Below are 21,087 nucleotides of genomic sequence, written 5' to 3' on the forward strand. Positions count from 1 at the left end.
CAAATCAAGGGAGTCTTCCATTGGGGGTGGTGCATGCCAAACCCGCAGGAATGGAAGGAAATATTGGTGCCTGTTCCAAAGCCACGTAGTTCATTGAATATCTGAAAATGTGAAGTTCATATTGAAAGTCTGCCTTTAGTTTCTCTAGAAAAAGAGCATACCACAGATAGTGCTGGGTACAGTGAATAATCCTTTCTGCTGGACTCAAGCTTGGTAGGCTGTTGTCGACAGTATTTGGAGGACCATGTCAGTGCACTCCCCAGGCTGTATGAATAGTAATGCCTAGTCCTAGAAGATGGTGCTTGCATGAGGAGGGTATGGGATGTTGACTCAGGACTGGGACCTCAGTAGCTGACCCTCCAGATCTCTCTCCAGGTCCATGCCACTAAAATCTTCTCTTTATGATTCCCTTCCTGAGTCTCCTTCCCTCTACCAGAGCCCCATGTGAGAGCCCGAAATTGAGCTCCTGTACATTGGCCCTTTAGGAGAGCGTCTGGGATTCTAGCAGACTCCCTTCTCTTCCCATTGGACAGAATCTCCACTGTTGGTTGTTTTTTTTTAATTTTTAAATTTTTTTTTTTTTTTTTTTTTTTTTTTTTTTTTTTTTTTTTTTTTTTACAGAGACAGAGCGAGAGTCAGAGAGAGGAACAGATAGGGACAGACAGACAGGAACGCAGAGAGATGAGAAGCATCAATCATCAGTTTTTCGTTGTGGCACGTTAGTTGTTCATTGATTGCTTCTCATATGTGCCCTGACCGTGGGGCTACTGCAGACCGAGCAACCCCCTGCTCAAGCCAGCAACTTTGGGTCCAAGCTGGTGAGCTTTGCTCAAACCAGATGAGCCCGCGCTCAAGCTGGCGACCTCGGGGTCTCAAACCTGGGTCCTCCGCATCCCAGTTTGACGCTCTATCCACGGTGCCACCACCTGTTGAGGCTCTCCACTGTTTTTTACTGCCAAATGCTATGCTGGCTCCTCTTCCTGGTCCTGGTGCTCTGGGTTGGGGATTCCAGAGCATCTCAACCCCGCGCTCTTCAGGGGTGACTTTTGCAGCTGAGATAGCTCTATGGCTTCTCAGCTGCTATACGTAGGTGCAGGAACCAGCCCTCTCTGGATCTCCACCCTTTTTACCAGTCTCTGTGTGACTTATTATATAAATCCTTGGATATAATACTCCTTTCTAGCCGTGTCCTTCAACTGGTCATTCAGGTAGATGGGTCTGTAACTTAGCTGTAAGACTGGTTTGGTGTCAGGAGGAGGTATGTTTAACATCTACTTTGCAGCCATCTTGGATCTCTTGCTTTGTTTTTCTCCAAAGCATTATCATCTCACCTCTGATATGATGTATATTTTGCTTTATTTCTATCTTGTTATTGTGTGTCCTCCTCACCCCTCCTCTTTTAGACTGGAGTTTTATTGAAGGCATGGATTTTTGTTTGCTTTGCTCATTACTTTCCCCAGTACCTATACCAGTCTTTGGCTCTTGAAAGGCACTCAGTAAATACTGTTGAATTCCTATTTCTTTCCAGTCTTTTTCTATGCAACTTTATAAGTTCAGTGGGGACTGTAAGTGCATCTTTTTTCTTGTATTAGCAAGCACTAATTATACCATAATAATTTTCCCATGACATTAAAAACTGTATGAAATACAGTTTGTACCTTCTGCTGTACACCAATTTCAGTTACTACAGTTCAGTTAAATAAATAATACTAGGTTTCCCAACAACATAATTTAAATTTTTGTTATCATGGTATATCAACAGTACAAAACTTCATAAAGTACAAACTGCTGCTAGCTCCTCAGTTCACAAAACACTATATAAGTAACATGACATTATGATTAGTGACCAGTTACAACTTTTTTTTTTTTTTTTTTTTAGAGATGGGAGAGAGAAAGAGAGAGAGAGAGAGAGAGAGAGAGAGAGAAGGGAGGAGCAGGAAACATCAACTCCCCTATGTGCCTTGACCAGGCAAGCCCAGGGTTCCAAACCGGGGACCTCAACATTCCAGGTCAACACTTTATCTACTGCACCACCACAGGCCAGGCCAGTCGTACCATTTTAAAGTGTTGCTGATTGATCACTGGACATCTTAGTTCACATACATACAACAAAGCATGTAGTTGGGTTGCCTCCTTGTCTCCAGTGATAAATCTACATGACAGTTTACAAAAATGGATCATCAAAAGAGGGAATTGGCCAACAAGGATGCAAGTGCAGTAAGAAATAGTGATAATGTCAGGGTGAGATTCACATAGAACCCCAGAATTCTAGGAATTACAGAAGAAACAGCTGATTAGGACATGTTGGAGTGACTCTAGATGTGGTGCCAGAGGTACTGAGTGACGTTAAATTTATCAGCATAACTGAGGAAAATGATTGTGATGAAAAGAATAAAGATGTCCCCGAGGAAGGGATGGCAGCAAAAAGCTTAGTGTTACAGGAACTCTGAGAGATGATACTTCATGACATTGAAAGCGCAAAGGATAAAATGTTGGAAGCTGATCCAAAGGTATGGCAGTTTGCCAGGGCATAGAAGGTACTGCACCTCATATGTATGACTTATGAAGAAGCTAGCACTGTTTAGATTACTCTTGATAAGTTTTTTACCAAGAAATAAAACACAAATTTTTTTTTTAAATCCCATTGATTTGAGAGTGGGAAAGAAAGAGAGAGAGAAGCATCAACTTGTTCACTTAGTTCCTTTTAGTTGTTTACTCATTGGTTACTTCTCACATGTGCCCTGACCAGGGATCAAACCTGTGACCTCTGCACACTAGGACGGCACTCTATCCACTGAGCCACCCTGCCAGGGCCAGCACATATTATTGTTTTAAATTATAGCATACTAAATAAATATTAGTTTATAAGTGACAGTAAAAGAGTCTTCAGTATTCTGACAAAAATTTCTAGAGGTCATAGAACATATTAGTTTTTCTCGGTTAAAATCACTTTACACGATTTCAGCTTGAATGGTTATTTTTACAGTCCTGCACTACCATACAAAACAAGAATTGCCTGTATTTTTTTGAGTGCTTATATATTATTCCATTGTATGAACGTGCCATAATTTATTTACCCATTTTCCTATATAAATTGTTTCTAATTTCAAACTATTGAAAATAATTATATAATTTTAAAAATTAAGTCTTTATATTTTTTATTGTTTTCTAAAAATGGGAGTTGTAAAGGTATAACTAACTAGTGAGTAAGAAGGTTTGGGCATTTTAAAGGTCTTATGTGTATAGGATCACATTATCTTCTAAAGCAGTTGTGCCGCCTCACACTCCCACCAGCTTTGTGTGTGCCTGTCTCAGGGTGCTCTCACAAAAGGGTTACTTTTCAAATCCTCACCAGTCTGGTTGCTTGAAAATGATATCTCGCCTGACCTGTGGTGGCGCAGTGGATAAAGTGTCAACCTGGAAATGCTGAGGTCACCAGTTCGAAACCCTGGGCTTGCCTGGTCAAGGCACATATGGGAGTTGATGCTTCCAGCTCCTCCCCCCTGTCTCTCTCTCCTTTCTCTCTTTGTCTCTCTCTCTCTCCTCTCTAAAATGAATAAATAAAAAAATTAAAAAAGAAAAAGAAAATGATATCTCCCTGTTCATTTTATTAGTATTTCTTTGATTATATGTAAGTTTGGGTATTTTTTACATTATTTTGCTGGCCAGTTTCCATGGTTAACATCTTGCCTGTTATATAAATGGGGGAATGAAGAGAGATGACTCCACTTCTCATATTCTCAGTCTTTCAACCACTCCTCTATAGCAGTTCTTATATTTATGGAATTGAAATATGTGGCAGACATTGGTATATGAGTAGCAATAAGAAGTTGTTAATCAGTCAAGGTTCTCCAGAGAAACAAAACCAATAGAATAAATACTGTATTTTTCACTCCATTTTTTGCACCTGACCATAAGACACACCTAGGGTTTTAAGGAGGAAAATAGGAAAAATATTCTAAACCAAATGATGTGTTAAAATATTTAATAAAATACTGTATTTTTGCTCTATAAGATGCACGGGCATTTCCCTCTCCACTTTTGGGGGGAAAAAGTGTGTCTTACAGTGTGAAAAATACAGTATGTATATACATAGATTTATTTTAAGGAATTGGCCCACATGATTGTCGGGCTGGCAAGTCTGAAATACTAGGTCAGGCCTATGGGCTGGCTGGAAACTGGTACAGTCCTAAAGCAGGATTCTTTTCTCTCCTGGAAACCTCAGATTTTTCTTATAAGGCCATCGACTGATTGGGTGAGGCTCCCCATATTACTGAGTCTGATAGCCTTTAAAGCTAACTGTTGCAGATGTTGACCATGTCTACCAAAAATTTCACAGCAATACCCACACTACTGTTTGATTAAATAACTGGGTACTGCAGCTTAGCCAAGCTGGCATGTAAAACTAACCATCACAGAAGTTTGGCTACACTTTGTCAGAACTATAACACCAAGTTGAGATGCTCTGGTTTGACTAACCATTGGTTAACAGGAACATGCATAGTGATTATAATTATTTTCTTCATTAAGACCAGCTCATCTGATTGCCCAGGGTCTACTTTGAAACTTCTGCAGCCTTCTTCCCTTCCCTTCCCTTCCCTTCCCTTCCCTTCCCTTCCCTTCCCCCTTCCCTCCTCCCCTCTGTTCCCTTTCTTCCTCCCTCCCCCCTTCCACACCCCTCCCTTCTCCCCCTCCCTTCCTCTCTCTCTTCCTCTTTCATTTAGTGAGAGGAGTAGAGGCAGAGAGACAGACTCCCGCATGCACCCCGACTGGGATATACCTGACAAGACACCTACAGGGCGATGTTCTGCCCATCTGGGACCATTGCTCCATTGCTCAGCAACCAAGTTATTTTTAGCATCTGAGGCAGAGGCTATGGAACCGTCCTCAGCACCCTGCACCAACTCACTCAAAAAAAATCGAGCCATGGTTGTGAAAGGGGTAAAGAGAGAGAGAAAGGGAGAGAGTGAGAGAGAAGAGGAGGGGAAGGGGTGGAGAAGCAGATGGTCACTTCTCCTGTGTGCCCTGACTGGAAACTAAACCTGGGACATCCACAACTGGGCCCACGCTACCACTAAGCCAACTAACCAGGTTCAGAAGAGCTTCTCTCAAAGCTTTATGTTGCATTTCAACAGACTTTACTTCAGTTGTAACATTGACTGGAGCAAAGGTGACCACCATTCTGGGTTTGACAGCATGAGTCTCCACTCAGCCCATAGGGATAGTATCAAAAACCACTAATTTTGTAGACATCCTGGAGGGGCAGGTACAGGGGCTTGTCAGTGCTATGAGTTGGTAGCAGGCTATGACTTAGAGCTTCCAGTAGCATGGTTCTATTGATATTGCCATCTTTACGGGTGACTGCATTTCTTGAACCAAGGCATGTTAGCACTTGGCTCCAGCATGTTGTCACCATTCCAACCAGAAATTGGCACAAATGGTACTGTGTCAGAGTTGTAGTCAATTTTCTTAATGTAGGTGCTGACTTCTTTAACAATTTCCTCATAGCTCTCTGGCTGTAGGGTGGCTCAGTGGAATATGTTTTAACACCAGCAATCAGTTGTTTCACACGCAGTGTGTAAGCCAGAAGGGCATGCTCACAGGTCTGCCCACATGTTCTGTTTGTCCTTATTAGCTCACAGGTGGTTTGACAGTAGAAGATATGTATTCATTTGGATGTCTTTACTACACCAGTTAATTCACAGCTTTATACATAGTAGATATACTGTACATATTTATTAGAGTGAGTGAAGTTTCTGGGTTCTCCCATATGCGTGGTGTATGTACATCTTAAGGGCCATCTGTGGGTACATACATATTTCATGTCACCTTTTCCAGTTTCTCCCAGAAAACAAGCTCTTACTCCTGTCTTTCCTTTCTAACAACATGTTTAGAGATTTTGTTAGAATTTTTTTTAAACATTGCTTTTATTTTTTTTTTTACTTTTTTTTTTTTAAGTGCCTTCAGATAGGAAGGGGGTAGAAGTGGGGAGGGCACTCTTTTTTTTATTATTTATTCATTTTAGAGAGGAGAGAGAGAGGGAAGGAGACAGAGAGAGAAGAGAAAGAGACAGGGGGTAGGAGCTGGACGCATCAACTCCCATATGTGCCTTGACCAGGCAAGCCCAGAGTTTCGAACCGGCGACCTCAGCATTTCCAGGTCGACGCTTTATCCACTGTGCCACCACAGGTCAGGCTGTTAGAATTCTTTTAAATGACAGTTTGTATTTAATGTTTCAAATTATTCTCTTTGGGGGCCAGCAAAATGAACTGGAACATTTAGAAATTTATTTAGAAAATAAGAATGACAGGTAATTGGGGGCTTACATCACAAATCTGACGTGTACCTCTGTTTTCTTCTCCAGGGCCTGCTCTCTTTTCTGAGCGCCCCGCTCATAGGCGGGCTGTCTGACGTGTGGGGGAGGAAGCCTTTCCTCCTTGTCACCGTCTTCTTCACCTGCTTCCCGATCCCGCTGATGAAGATCAACCCATGGTGAGTGGCTCAGCCTTTCATCGCCATGGCTGTATCGGTCACGTACAAATAGTACATCTGTAGAGCACTTCTTAACCATTTCAAAGCAGTTGTATCTGTGTTTTCAATTGATCTCTTTGGTAATATTGAAAGCCAGTTTCAGCGGTTGCCATCTTGCCCATTGTATAAATGGAGGAATGAAGAGAGTACAGAATTAAGTCTGAGGTGAAGAAACAGAAATAAAAGCTATAGCTTTTTCATGAGGTCAGTTACAGGATTGGGTCTTGGGAGGGGCCACAGGATCCCTGTACTCACTGCTGTGGGTCAGTCGACTTTGCAGATGTATTGTTTTTGTCAGCTGATTGGCCTAAGCACTATGAACATGGTCTGGGCACTGATTTGAACATAATTTACATCAATAGGCAGAGGTCACTTTTGTTTATACTGTAGTAAGACCAATAGCCTATTCTAAATCATAATATTAATTTTAATTTGATCAAATATTTTTGAGATAAATATGAAGAAAATATTTAGCATATAAACAAGTCTATTTATAGCAGTTACCAAAGATGGGTTGGAATTTGCATCTGAGTCGTAACTTAGTTGTTTTTCTGGAATCCAGAGGATAGTATTTTGGCCAAAATTCCTGTTGCTAATTTCAGCAATGTGAAGGACACGTCTTAGAATGGAAGTTTTTGGGTTTGGGGGTTGTTTTAGTGTGAAGAAGGGAGGCAGACAGACTTCTACATCGCATGCACTCCGGCCGGGATCCACCTGGCAAGCCCACTTGGAGGCGATGCTCTGCCCATCTGGGGCCTTGCTCGGTTGCAGCCGGAGCCTTTTTTTTAGCATCTGAGGCGGAGGCCTTGGAGTCATCTTCAGTGCCTGGGGCCTACTTGCTCCAATCAAGCCATAGCTGCAGGAGGGGAGGAGAAAAAAGAAGTGAGAAGTGGAGGGGTGGAGAAGCAGGTGGGTGATTCTCCTGTGTACCCTGACCAGGAATCGAACCTGGGGCATCCACACTCCAGGCTCTATCACTGAGCCAATGGGCCAGGGCTTCTGAATATCTTTAAAACGATTTTTTAGCTCTTCACATGATTTTACCTCTTTCCTTCCAATTTTCATGATGCTGCATGAATAATATTAAGTAAAAGTGATGACTGAGGACTTACCTTCCTCATAAAGAACATGTCGTGATATTTTATCAAGTGTTAAGCTAGCTTTTAGATTGAAAAATACTCATTTCTATTTTTTCCAGAGATTTTCTTTTTTAAAATCAAGATCAAGTGTCAAATTTTATTAGATGCCTTTTTGCATCAGTGATCATACTATAATGAATTATATTAACATATTTTCTAATATTAAACCTTCATTATATCTGAGGTAAACCCTACTTTTTGTTCCATAAAGTTCTGTTTGCTACCATTTTAAATAAATTTTTTTAAAGCATCTATGCATATAATAAAATTTTTTGGTCTTAATTATATTAATATTTGTTACGCTTTCTGCTTTTGTGTATGTAGCTCTTGTAAAGTCTTTTGCTATATTTGTTTTTTCTTAACTAAAGCTAGGAAATTTTGAAAGTTTTTATTTCCTTTGTTTTGGCATCCTTTAAAACTAACTAATTTAAACTGCCTGACCTGTGGTGGCGCAGTGGATAAAGCGTCGACCTGGAAATGCTGAGGTCACCGGTTCGAAACCCTGGGCTTGCCTGGTCAAGGCACATATGGGAGTTGATGCTTCCAGCTCCTCCCCCCTTCTCTCTCTCTGTCTCTCCTCTGTCTCTCCCTCTCCTCTCTAAAATGAATAATTAAAAAAAAATAGTTTAAAAGAAAAAAAAAGTGCGTGTCCTTTTAAGGCCCTGGCCGGTTGGCTCAGCGGTAGAGCATCGGCCTGGCGTGCGGGGGACCCGGGTTCGATTCCCGGCCAGGGCACATAGGAAAAGCGCCCATTTGCTTCTCCACGCCCCCCCCCTCTCCTTCCTCTCTGTCTCTCTCTTCCCCTCCCACAGCCAAGGCTCCATTGGAGCAAAGATGGCCCGGGCGCTGGGGATGGCTCCTTGGCCTCTGCCCCAGGTGCTAGAGTGGCTCTGGTCGTGGCAGAGTGACGCCCCGGAGGGGCAGAGCATCGCCCCCTGGTGGGCAGAGCATCGCCCCTGGTGGGCGTGCCGGGTGGATCCCGGTCGGGCACATGTGGGAGTCTGTCTGACTGTCTCTCCCCATTTCCAGCTTCAGAAAAATACAAAAAACAAAAACAAAAAACTGCATGTACTGACCCACTTTGAGCAGTTCCAAAATTAGTATGCTTCTACTTCTTTCTCTTCACCTTCATTTTAATTTTATTAGTTGTCCTTTATATCTTATATATGCATATTTTTAAGATTTATATTTTGGTTTATAATATACATATCTCTCACTCGAGTTACAAAAATGTACATGCACTACCTCTCTCCTGGGTAATTGAAATGATCTTTTTATAGGTGGTATTTTGCAATGATTTCTGTGTCTGGAGTCTTCTCGGTCACGTTTTCTGTGATATTTGCATATGTAGCTGATGTCACTCAGGAACACGAGCGAAGTACTGCTTATGGATGGGTAAGATAATAGATTTCGTTTTTTAACCAGAGAAATAACATTCTATCAGTTGTAAACGTTGATTTATATAAAAAGAAAATCTAAAGCCATCAAAATAAAAAAGGAGACTTACCAAAAGTTAAAAATAGCAAGATAGAAATTGCTATTAATTTATCTGTGGTTTTATAGGGTTGGAACATTATCGGGAATATCTGAGTTCCCAGTTATAAAGATATTTAAAAGTTGACTTGATTTGTTTCTTGTTAGCTGATCTCTTGACAAATCATAAACAAACCTGATGTCTCTGTGCACCTAATCCGAATTGGAGAGGTTAAAACCCTCAGCTATGTTAACCCATTATTATATTACTGGTTGTGTGGCTGAGTCGCCTTTTGGGGACAGAGTACTGCAGAAAATGGACTTGACTCATTCATCCAGCCAATAACTGTTGAATGCATTGCAAAAGTTATAGGATACCTTTTTTATGAATAATTGAGTGTTAAACCATCATTTCTGATTTACCTAGACATGATAAATGGCAGTGTGGTTATGTAGAACATGACAGGCTAAAACCCTTTATGTCAGAGTGTCATGTCTCTGAGAGCTACTCTACTGGTTCAGGAGGAATCAAAGGCGTGTGGGCATGTGTTCAGTGCGTGAACCTGTTGAGACATGTCAGTGTTGTTGGGGAGTAAAAATTGTCCCTTCTTACCTTCTGGGTTGTATGGCTGGCCTAATAATTAAATTGACATACGGCAGATTAATAGAAGAAAAAATAAATTTATGTTCATACATACAAGAGCCCCACAAAGACAAGAGACACTCAAAGGCAATCAGGTCAGTGAGGCTTATATGCCTTCTTGAGATAAGGAGCAAGGGCATCGGGTTCTGGGACTTCAAAGGGGAAGGAAGACAATTCTCAGAAAGATGTAAAGAGCAAATATTTACCCTGCCATGCAGATAAATTTTTCTTATATAAAAAGTTGTCTTTGGTAGTAGCTCTCTTTCTGGTACAGCTTCCTTATCTAATTTTTTTAATATTTATTTTATTGATTTTAGAGAGAGGAAGAGAGATAGTGAGAGAGAAACAGGAACCAGATCTGCTCCTGTATGTGCCCTGACTAGGGATCGAACTAGCAACCTTTGTACTCCGGGTGACACTCTAACCGATTGAGCTGTCTGGTCAGGGCTCCCTCCCTATCTAAACTTTTTAGGCTGTTAAGGGAGAAGTATAAAGCCTTTCCCAAGTCTTCCAGGTCTTAATTGCCTTCAACTTAAAACAATCCACTTGCCAAAGTGGCACATTTTCGGTGCTATATTCTACTCTCCCCCCCCCCCCCAACGTGCATTGTGCTCTTCTCTCCACTTTCCTGTGTTTCAAAATATTTATGGTAAGATTGCAGAAGAACAATAGTCTGGCTAGATTGTTGAATAGATGGGAGGAGCACTGAATGCCAAAACCCCAAGTTACTTCTCTCTTTTCCTAAGTCTCAATTTTTCTTTTGAGTCTCACTTCCTGGGAAACAGACTGAAGGAACAATTGTACAAAGCAGTGATGGACACAGGAGTCAATTACTGGTGTCTCATAAAATATACTAGCAGTTTTTACTTTGTTGACTTTAGACCTCAGTCATTTAAAAATTTCCCTTTCGATCCCTCTTCCCCTCTTGTTATTACCTGTGCTCTCTTCCCTTCCTTCTTCCCTTCTCTCTACCCTGAATGTTTCATTTCATGTCCTAAAACCGGGATATCTCCAGAGTATCTGCAGAGGAGGATGGAGGGAGCTGATAAAAAGAATGGCTCTTAAGGTTGGTCACTAGAGAATTTAGAGGTGCCAGAAGCCTCTTTTTCATACCTGTTATACTCATTTCTTTCCAATTTTACTAGAATTTTGGTCCTTGCTTTCAGCAGAAGAACTATTCACAAAGCTGTTATGCTGAGTATTAGGGCTTTAAGAAAAAGATTTCAGGGAGGGAGGTTAGGAACCAGTGATTTAGATTCCCTCTCTAGTGCAGTTCTTCTCCTGTGAAATAATGACTGCTCAGAGGGGTGCTGAGGAAACCCAGTGAGAAAAGCGCCTGGCAGAAATATAAGGCTGCCTGGACTTACTCATGGGACTTGGGATGTTCCTCATCCGATCAGTTGAAGTCTGAATACAACAGAAAGCACAAAGAAGGCTGATATTTGTTAAGCACTACTATATATTATCTAATATATCCCTTGACCCTGGCCAGTTGGGTCAGTGGTAGAGCCTAAGCCTGGCATTTAGCTGTCCCGGTTCAATTCCAGGTCAGGGCACACAGAAGAAGCAACTCTCTGCTTCTTTACCCCTCCCCTTTTCCCTTCCTCTTCCTCTTCCCTTCCTCTTCTCCTTCTCCCTCCCTCCCTCCCCCCCCCCTCTCTTTTCCTCTCCCTCCTCTTGCAGCCATGGCTCAGTTGGTTCCAGCACATCGAGCAGCCCAGGCACTAAGGATGGCTACAAGGAGCCTCTGCCTCAGGCACTAAAAATACCTCGGTTGCAAGCATGGCTCTAGATGGGCAGAGCATCAGCCCCAGACAGGGGTTGCTGGGTGGATCTGTCAGGGCACATGCGGTAGTCTGTCTCTCTAGCTCCCCTCCTCTCACTTGGAAAAAAAGGGGGGAAGGGTTTTTTTGAGAGATGAAATCAAGCACAGTCCCTAAGTAATTTGTAGATTTTTATCTTAAGTCCTGCAGGCAATTTTTTATACCTTCTCCCCACACTCCCATTTCTCTATTAAAGAAAATTAAAGCATGTGTGTTTTGTTTTAGGGAAGAGTTTCACAATTTTTATTTTTTTTATTTATTTTTTTATTTTTTTTTATTTTTTACAGAGACAGAGAGTCAGAGAGAGGGATAGACAGGGACAGACAGACAGAAATGGAGAGAGATGAGAAGCATCAATCATTAGTTTTTCGTTGCGCGTTGCAACACCTTAGTTGTTCATTGATTGCTTTCTCATATGTGCCTTGACCGTGGGCCTTCAGCAGACCGAGTAACCCCTTGCTGGAGCCAGCGACCTTGGGTTCAAGCTGGTGGGCTTTTGCTCAAACCAGATGAGCCCGTGCTCAAGTTAGCAACCTCGGGGTCTCGAACCTGGGTCCTCTGCATCCCAGTCCAATGCTCTATCCACTGCGCCACCGCCTGGTCAGGCAATTTTTATTTTTAATAACATTATTTTTTACTCTTGTAACTTTCTAGGTTATCTCCAATTAGTTAATAATGGGTGAAAAAGTTCTTAAAATGACTTTATTTATTTCTTAAAATTGGTGTGCAGCACATTCCTTTGTCTTGTTTAAAACTAAGTGAAGGATGGCTGTAGGTATGCAGCTCCAGGACCCCGAGTGAGACGGGAATGGAGGTGCGTACCTACTGCAAGTGGGACCCTGGGTGAGGATGTATTTTTCTCACAGGTCTCAGCCACCTTTGCAGCCAGTCTGGTTAGCAGCCCAGCCATTGGAGCATACCTCTCCGCCAGCTATGGAGACAGCCTCGTTGTTCTGGTGGCCACAGTGGTGGCCCTTCTGGACATCTGCTTCATCTTATTGGCTGTTCCAGAGTCTTTCCCAGAGAAAATGAGACCACTCTCCTGGGGAGTTCATATTTCTTGGAAACAAGCAGACCCTTTTGCGGTAAATACAAATATAGAGACATTTACTTTTCTAAGAAATCTTTCTAAGCCATACAGATAAAAAAACATTTCTGTAAACTTAAGCATCCCAGCAGCTATTAATCCATTTCTGTCTCCAGTAAAAATAGAAAAAAATTGCAAGGAGGAGATTGAGGAAAACTACACCAAGAAATACCGTATATAGAATTGATATTTAAGTCAGGCATGGGGTTATCACAACGGAAGAGAGAAAAGATGTCTAGTTAATACCTGATGACGGAAAGAAGGCTGTGTGTGTGTGTGTGTGTGTGTATTTTCATTTTGCAGAGTGGTTTTCATTTCTTAACAAAATAAATGAAGATGGCTATTTGAAGTGGTTGTTTTCAGTCACTGAAATTGAAAAAGGATAAAAGTACTTGTTGTCTGACTAAAGTAATTATTTTCTAAATTATTGAAATACATCCACTTAGACCAGAAGTTTTGAACTTGCAATTTTACAGGTTGAATTGATTCTTTGTTTTCTATATTTTTAAAGTTTTACGATGGGGGAATCCCATTAACAACTTGTTAAAAGGTCCTTAGAAATAGAATCTCATCCTTCCCCTCTTGGTTTCTTTCTTAAAATTGGTGTGCAGCACATTCCTTTGTCTTGTTTAAACTAAGTGAAGGATGGCTGTCGGTATGCAGCTCTAGGACCCCGGGTGAGACGGGAATGTAGGTGCGTGCCTACTGCAGGTGGGACCCTGGGTGAGGATGTATTTTTCATCCTTCCCCTCTTGGTTTGAAATTGTCCTTGGAGAGAATATGTGCAGGAAAAGTTAACCAGAGATTTGATTTTTGCTCTTTATCCTTTAGGGAAAATACATGTAATAAGAAAACTAGCTCATCAGAAATGATTTTCAGAAAAGCCCCTTGGAGTGTGACTTGGGGACCTGCTTGTTCTGTTTGTGCCACATGGAGAAAGAAGGAAGTCAGGCTTACACCCAGAAGCCAACTGGGCCTTTCATCCAGTTATCAATTAGTTTATAGGCAGATTGAATACTAATATTTTAAAGAATACAGTGAATTTATGTGTAATGAAATCCGTGTACTGTTTGTGGCTTTAAAGAAGTTATATTATGAATGAAAAAGGGAGATGAGATTTCCGTAAAAGGTTCTTGAACAACATATTTGCAGGTTGTTCATGGTCTACTTCAGGATGTGAACCAGTATTGTTAAATAAAGAAGGGCAAGAGAGAGAGAGAGAGAGAGAGAGAGAAAGTGTGTGTGTGTGTGTGTGTGTGTGTTAGGTATAATATATATTTGAGAAACATACCTCAGATATTAGGACTTGTAACCTCCATAAAGAGATGGTGATAGATTTCATGTTCAGGTTCACTTCCTTTTATAAATCCATTCAACTTTTGTTATCCACCTTAATAAATAAAAACAGTAAAGTCAGTATCATAGAATATTAATTTGTTTACTTTTTAAAATTTTTCAATTACGGTTGTCATACAATATTATAATAGTTTCAGATATATACACCCCAGTGATTAGATGTTATAGTCAGTGGTTTTCAGCTGCCAGTCCATGGATCAGTGCTGATCCGCAAGAGAGTTAACCACCCTGATGTTGCATGTAAGTTATAATTCAGTGTTGAAAACCACTGAATTATAACTTACTAAGTGATCATCCCAATAAATCTTATACCCATCTGACACCATACATTGTTATATTAATTGACTATATCCCCTATGCTGTTTACTTTTTATGTCTCTTTCTGCTTTTCCCTAGTCACTGAAGAAAATTGGAAAAGATTCTGCTGTCTTATTAATATGCATCACCGTGTTTCTTTCCTACCTCCCTGAAGCTGGACAATATTCGAGTTTTTTTCTCTATCTCAGGCAGGTGGGTCATGAGTGCCTAGTACCTTTTGAACATAAGCAAAATCAAAGACTGACATCTAAGGAATTTTAAGGAAAATGGTGTAGAGAAAAAAATATGTGAACTTGCTTCCAGTTACAAATGTAGATGCTGATACAGTTAATAGGCTGGGAACCTTTAATGCAGTGATATTTTAAAATAATGTTTACTGTAGGCAAAAATTTCCTTGAGAATTAGCAGAAACAGAATTTATCATAATGTTTTAAATCTTTCATAATATCTGTTAAATCTTACAGAGAGATACCCTGCCAGCCTGCCGAATCACCTTCAGTAGGCTCAGCATTGCTGCGGGCTCCACTGTGGCTCACAAGCAGTAATCAAAAGAGCCTTCTCCACACAATAGAAACAGAGGCAGGTCACAGGGAACAAGTGGACAGCTGTCAGAGGGAAGGGAGAACTGGATCAAAGAAGGTGAAGGAGTTGGCTAAAAACATCTATATGACACATATATACAGACAATAGGGTAGCAATAGTCAGAGGGGGGAGAGGGAGGGAGGGCAAAGGAGAGGAAATAGTGGTGGAAAGAGACTGCATGGGATGTGGGGGTACAGTGCCATGGGGAGAGGGTATTATATTGAGTAGGACACTTGAAACCATGTCAACACAATGAATTAAATAAAAATTTAAGAAATAAACAGCATAAAGAACAAAAATAATTTTTTTTAATGAAAATAGCTTTGGACAACTTGTGGTTCAACAGCGAGCATACGAGCATTGTAGGGATCAAAGAAGGAGGAAAAGAAAGGAGTAGAAAACTTATTTGAATAAATAATGGCTGAAAACTTTCCCAACCCGGGATGGAACACATATCCAGGTACAGGAAGTACAGGAGTTCCCCCTCCAAAAGAGAATCTTCTCTCTTCTAATTTTCTTCCTCTAAAAATTACTTTAGCCTGACCTGTGGTGGCGCAGTGGATAAAGCGTTAACCTGGAAACACTGAGGTTGCCGGTTCAAAACCCTGGGCTTGCCTGGTCAAGGCGCATATGGGAGTTGATGCTTCCTGCTCCTCCCCCCTTCTCTCTCTCTCTCCTCTCTATAATGAATAAATAAAATCTAAAAAAAAAAAAAATTTAAAAAAAAATTACTTTACTTTGTCTAAAAGTCAATTGACTTAAGACATGTTCCTTTTCATTGATTTGAGAGAGAGAAGAAGGGAGGGAGGGAGAGAGAGAGAGAAGTATCAACTCGCTGTTCCACTTAGTTGTTCCATTGAGTTGGGCACTCATTGTTTTCTTCTCTTACGTGTCCTTACGGGATCAAACCTACAACCTCGGTGCACCTGGACAACACTACCTGCTGACCCACTGGGCCAGGGCCAAGACAGTTTTTTTAATACAGTAGTTTCTTTTTCCAGCTGTTGTTCCAGATGTCTGTGTTTGTTGAGACATGAGTTGCCTTCCGTTGCAATCCTGCCCTGGTCTTTAACTGATTTCACTGGACATCCTAATGGTTTACTCAACTTTGGCAGAGCAGTTCTCCTAAGACAGATTCCTCTATTTTGGAGATAGCTTTAAATGAAACTTGTTAAATTTGCCATTTTCATCATTTTCCTGAGATTATGGCACTGATATTTTACATGGTGGCATATAAGTACAACTTTTTTCAAGCAGTTTTATTTTGTTGTGGTCATTTTTGATGGGTGAGTCCTAGCGATTTAGTAGAAAAAGTGATAATTAAATTATGAATTAAATTTTCATTTAATATAGGAAAGACCTAAGAAAAAAATGAAAAATCCTATCTGCTCCCTTCACACATATAATAGACAACTGTGAATAATTTTTTCTATCCTTTTTCCATATACATGTGCTTATGTCATGACCACCACCAATAATCTCAACAGATCAGAATCATTCTATTGTTTTGTACTTATGCTTGCTTTGAAGAAGTTAACACACATACATTGTTTAATTAAAATAGCATTTGATATTTTTAAATTGTATATCTAATAAGAAACTTTACATCCAGTATATGTAGAACTCTAACTCAATAATAAAAAGACAACTGAATAAATGGAAAAAATAGGCAAAGGACTTTATAAATAGATAGTTTTCCAAGGAAGATAAACAAGTGGCCAATAAGCACATGAAAAGATGCTTAATGTTATTAGCCCAAGGATATGCAAATCAAAACAAGTAGATACCACTTTACTCTTGCTAAGATGGCTTTAACCAAAAGACTGACTAGGATGTGGAGAAATGGGAATCTTTATAATGCTATTGAGAATGTGAACTGGTGAAGCCACTGTGAGGAAGAGTCCAGCAGCTCCTCACAGTGTTCAACATAAAGTTCCTAGCAAATCTATTCTTAAGTATATAGCCAAAAGAAGTAGGGGGAAAAAAACATGTCTGTACAGAAACTTCTATGCAAATTATTATTCACAACAGCCTAAAAATAGAAACAACCCAAATATCTAGCAACTCATGAAATCTATCAAATGTGGTATATCTATACAAGGGAATGTTATTATTTGGTGATAAAAAGCAATGAAGCACTGATAACATGCTACAATGTGAGTGAACTTTGAAAACATGCCAAGTGAAAGAAGCCAGGACCATATATTGTGTGATAGCATTTACGTATATGAAATGCTAAGAATAAACAATCTGTAGAGACAGGAAGCAGATTACTAGCTGGGTGGTGGGGTAGGCCAGGAGAATGGGAATCCTGATGGGGGACCATGTTTCTTTGAGGATGATGAGAATTTCTAAAATTGGTATGACAGCTGTCCAACTGTGAATGTATAAAACCATAATGGGTGAATCGTGTGGCATTTAAATGCCATCTGAATAAAGCTGTTTTAAATATATACTTATTTACTAAGAAAGGCTGAGAAATAATCCTTAAAGCCACATTTTTGGTTTCCAATATTTTAAAAATCATTTTTGATTAGTGACTAATGGTATATTGCTAATGTCAGCAATGCTGTTTTGGGAAATGGAGTCTAGCTCTAGTTCTTTAGGTAGTTGTGTGATGAAGCACATAGTCATTTGTGAAATGACAAGAATGTATAATTGGCCTTGGTTGATTGGCTCAGTGGTAGAGCATCAGCCCAGTATGTTGATGTCCTGGGTTTGATTCCCAGTCAGGGCACACAGGAGAAGCAACCATCTGCTTCTCCACTTCTCCCCCTCCCCACTCTGTCTGTTTCTGTCTCTCTCTTTCTCTGGCTTTCTCTTCCTCTCCTGCAGCCATGGCTCCATTGGTTTGAGCACATCAGCCCTGGGTGCTGAGGATGGCTCCATGGAGCTTCCACCTCAGGTGCTAAAAATATCTCAGTTGCAAGCGTGGTCCCACATGAGCAGATGAGCAGAGCATGGCCCCAGATGAGGGTTGCTCGGTGGGTTCTGGTGAGGGCGCATGCAGGAATCTATCTCCCCTCCTCTCACTTGGAAAAGAAGAAGACGAAAAAAAGACTGTATAATTGTTTTTTCTTTTTCTCTCATGCATTCCGTTTTGTCTGCTTATATTTGCTTCTTTGCTTTTTAAAATAATTTTGTTAAACTATAAAGGAACTGATTTTGCTCATTAGCTGCACATTTTATTTAGTGCCTACCCTGGAGATTACTACTTGTGTCTATGATTTCTTAACCTCTAATGAAATAGTATTATTGACATTCCCTACTTTATTTAAGAACCTTTAACTCTGTCAATCGTCCTGAGTTATATAGAGGTGGGCAAAATAAGTTTGCAGTTGTACAATTAAATAGTGTTATAATTATTAAATAATAATACAATAACCTGCTCATGTACTCACAATGTAAATCTACTTTTGCTCACCTTTGTGCTTGTTATCAAGTAATTTGTGTCATTATATTTTAAGCCTTAACAAATTTACAGTTGTGTTACATAATCAGTGTTCTTTTTTTTATTTACAGTGGTACTTTGAGATAAGAGTTTAATTCATTCTGTAACTGAGTTCGTAAGTCAGTCAACTCGTATATCAAACAAATTTCTCCCATTTAAAATAACTGAAATAGATTTAATCCGTTCCAGCCCTAGGAAACATCCCCAAACCATCCTAAATTATGAAAAAAGACATGTTTTTAATTAAGAAACACACATGTATACTTTACCAATGCATAGCAAAATACATGAAATAAAAGAAAAAAGTGTTATTTAGTACTGTATTATTACCTTGGAGACAGAAGAGTGCGGCTAACGGAGGTGAATGGCGGAGGAGGCGGGAGGGAGGGAGGAAGGGATGCAGGCACTGTAGACACGTAAACTAAAACTGCACTTTCTTAACACTAAATGTAAACTAAAACTGCATTTTCTTTAAACAAAACTAAAACTGCACTTTCTTTACTTAAAATGAAACCACAAAAACTTAATTTTAAAAAAATGCACGACTCATATCTCAGAATTTCATTCGAATCTCAAACAAAATTATGGACCGAGTCACAGCTCGTATCTTTAAAAAATTTGTATGTTGGTCTGCTTGTATCTCAAGGTACCACTGTATTTGCATTTTTACCATTTCTTTTTTATTGAGGTAAAATTAACACATTTACTATTTCAGTACTTCTGCATTGTCATAAATCATTACTGCTTTGATTCCATCTGAAGAACATCTTTTCTTCAGTGCAGGGCTGCCATTTACAAAATCAGTCAGCTTCCTGCCTCCTGTCTTAAGCCTTTCTTCTCTCTTCCTCACCCTCTTGTCTGAAAATGCCTTCATTCTAACCTGCATTTTTTGAAAGGATTTTTTTTCTCTAGCATTCTAGCTCTTGACCCTTTCATAGAGTTTTAACAGAGGGGAAAGGAATTTAACTTTTTTAAAAATTTAATATTTAAAAACAGAAGTTCTAGCCTGACTGGTGGTGACGCAGTAGATAGAGCATAGAGCTGGGATGCTGAGTTCCCCAGTTTGAAACCTCCAGGTTGCTGGCTTGAGCACGGGCTCACCAGCGTGAGCTGTGGGATCGTCAGCTTGAGCCCCTGATCAAGGCATGTAGGAGATGCAGTCAATGAACAACTAAAGTGATGCAACTGGATTGATGCTTCTCATCTCTCTCCCTTGTCTCTTTCTCTTTCACTCTCTCTGTCTCTTTCAAAAGAAAAAAATGTTTTTGCAGTTCAGAGCTGTTATGGTTAAGAGGCTTAGAAGTCATTGCCAGCTAACCTTGACTGTTCCTTGGAGTCACCATGGAAGCTTTTTGAAACAGGCTTGTGTTTAGACATAGAGAATATGAGTCAGTCTCACGTGGGTTGTAGAGTCTCATTGCTCTCTCCCCGTCTCCCCTCCTCCCTCGTTCTTTGTGTTCCACATGATTTTAATGTTAAGCAGCCAGAGTTGAGAGCCACTGAATTTGCTAATGAGTAAATTCCAAGTTCTGTATCGAAAGTCAAATTATTTTATTTTTCTCTAATGCTTGATAACATATTTGTTTTTTAGTGAGTTGGGGATTGAAAGGAATATGAAACAATGTATAGGTCTATAATAAAAAATATCTTCAAAATATTTGTTAGGTTGTGCCTACTTGTATTGATTTTTAAAAAATCAGATTTAGGTATCAATTACTGGTTAAATAGGTTCAACTTTCAGCACTGCCTTAATTTGCCATTGTCAAGGTCTCAACTTTTTCAACTGTTTTGCCCTACTAAGCTTTACTGGAACATAACATTTAAAAAAATAATATCTAGTAATGATAGTGGTTTTCTGCCCCTGTTTTCACAGGTTATAGGTTTTGGATCTGTTAAAATTGCAGCATTCATAGCTATGGTTGGAATTCTGTCTATTGTGGCTCAGGTCAGTGTCATTTTACTCATGTCTTTTTTTAACATTTGTATTCTGAAATCACTGTAGATTCATAGGAAGCTGCAGAGAAATGTTCTTAAACATTCCCTGAACCTTGCTTCAGCCCCCCTCCTCCCCTGCTGTGATAACATCTTATATGTGTGTGGTACGATCGCAAACCCTGTAAACTGACATGTGTGTTCCTCACGACCATTTACTTCATTTAAATAGAATGTTGAGATTGGGATTTGAGAGGATTTAATATAGCCTTTCAGTGCTTTTTAGAATATTTGTTACCTCTATTGGGTCTATTTAAAAATTAGCTGTCATAACCACCAACTACAGTTGAACTCCATATATCAAAAACATTACTTAACAAGGAGAATATTTAATGTTGAAAAGTAAGTAGAAGTGAAAAGCAGAAATGGACATCAGTAACTGTTCCAATTTCTGCTATCCCCAGGACTGAAGAAATGTGGCAAAGCAGTACATTAGAATATATGTAATTAGTAAAGAGCATTAAAAACATCTTTATTTATTATAAATGTAGGGCCACAAAAGATTAATTCTTTGAATTAATTCATTGACATGCTTGGGTGCATTTGCTACACCATTGAGACTTCCTGAAGGTCGTTTCCCTGAAACAGCTCCTTACTGCTGTCAAGTGTGGTAGGCCAGTACAGCATTCTTCTGATAACTATCTCGAGGAGAGCAGAGAAGGCTGCAAGACTCTTACCTTAATATTAGAATT

General features: G+C 39.9%; 2 protein-coding genes across 2 annotated transcripts in view; one reads left to right on the forward strand and one right to left on the reverse strand.

The window, feature by feature from the left end:
* Positions 1-21,087, forward strand: part of MFSD14B (major facilitator superfamily domain containing 14B) — a 76,451-nt gene that overhangs the window by 47,302 nt on the left and 8,062 nt on the right. The window contains exons 4-8 of the mRNA XM_066257450.1: positions 6,365-6,492; positions 8,951-9,065; positions 12,476-12,694; positions 14,449-14,562; positions 20,277-20,348. Coding sequence (XP_066113547.1) covers positions 6,365-6,492; positions 8,951-9,065; positions 12,476-12,694; positions 14,449-14,562; positions 20,277-20,348 — 648 coding nt within the window. The remainder of the gene's footprint in view (positions 1-6,364; positions 6,493-8,950; positions 9,066-12,475; positions 12,695-14,448; positions 14,563-20,276; positions 20,349-21,087) is intronic.
* ZNF484 (zinc finger protein 484) overlaps positions 13,994-21,087 on the reverse strand; it is a 77,520-nt gene continuing 70,426 nt past the window's right edge. Inside the window, exon 6 of the mRNA XM_066257448.1 lies at positions 13,994-14,086. The gene's annotated coding sequence lies outside the window, so the exon portion shown is untranslated. The remainder of the gene's footprint in view (positions 14,087-21,087) is intronic.

This window comes from Saccopteryx bilineata, chromosome 2, assembly GCF_036850765.1.
Source record: "Saccopteryx bilineata isolate mSacBil1 chromosome 2, mSacBil1_pri_phased_curated, whole genome shotgun sequence".
Lineage (NCBI taxonomy): Eukaryota > Metazoa > Chordata > Mammalia > Chiroptera > Emballonuridae > Saccopteryx > Saccopteryx bilineata.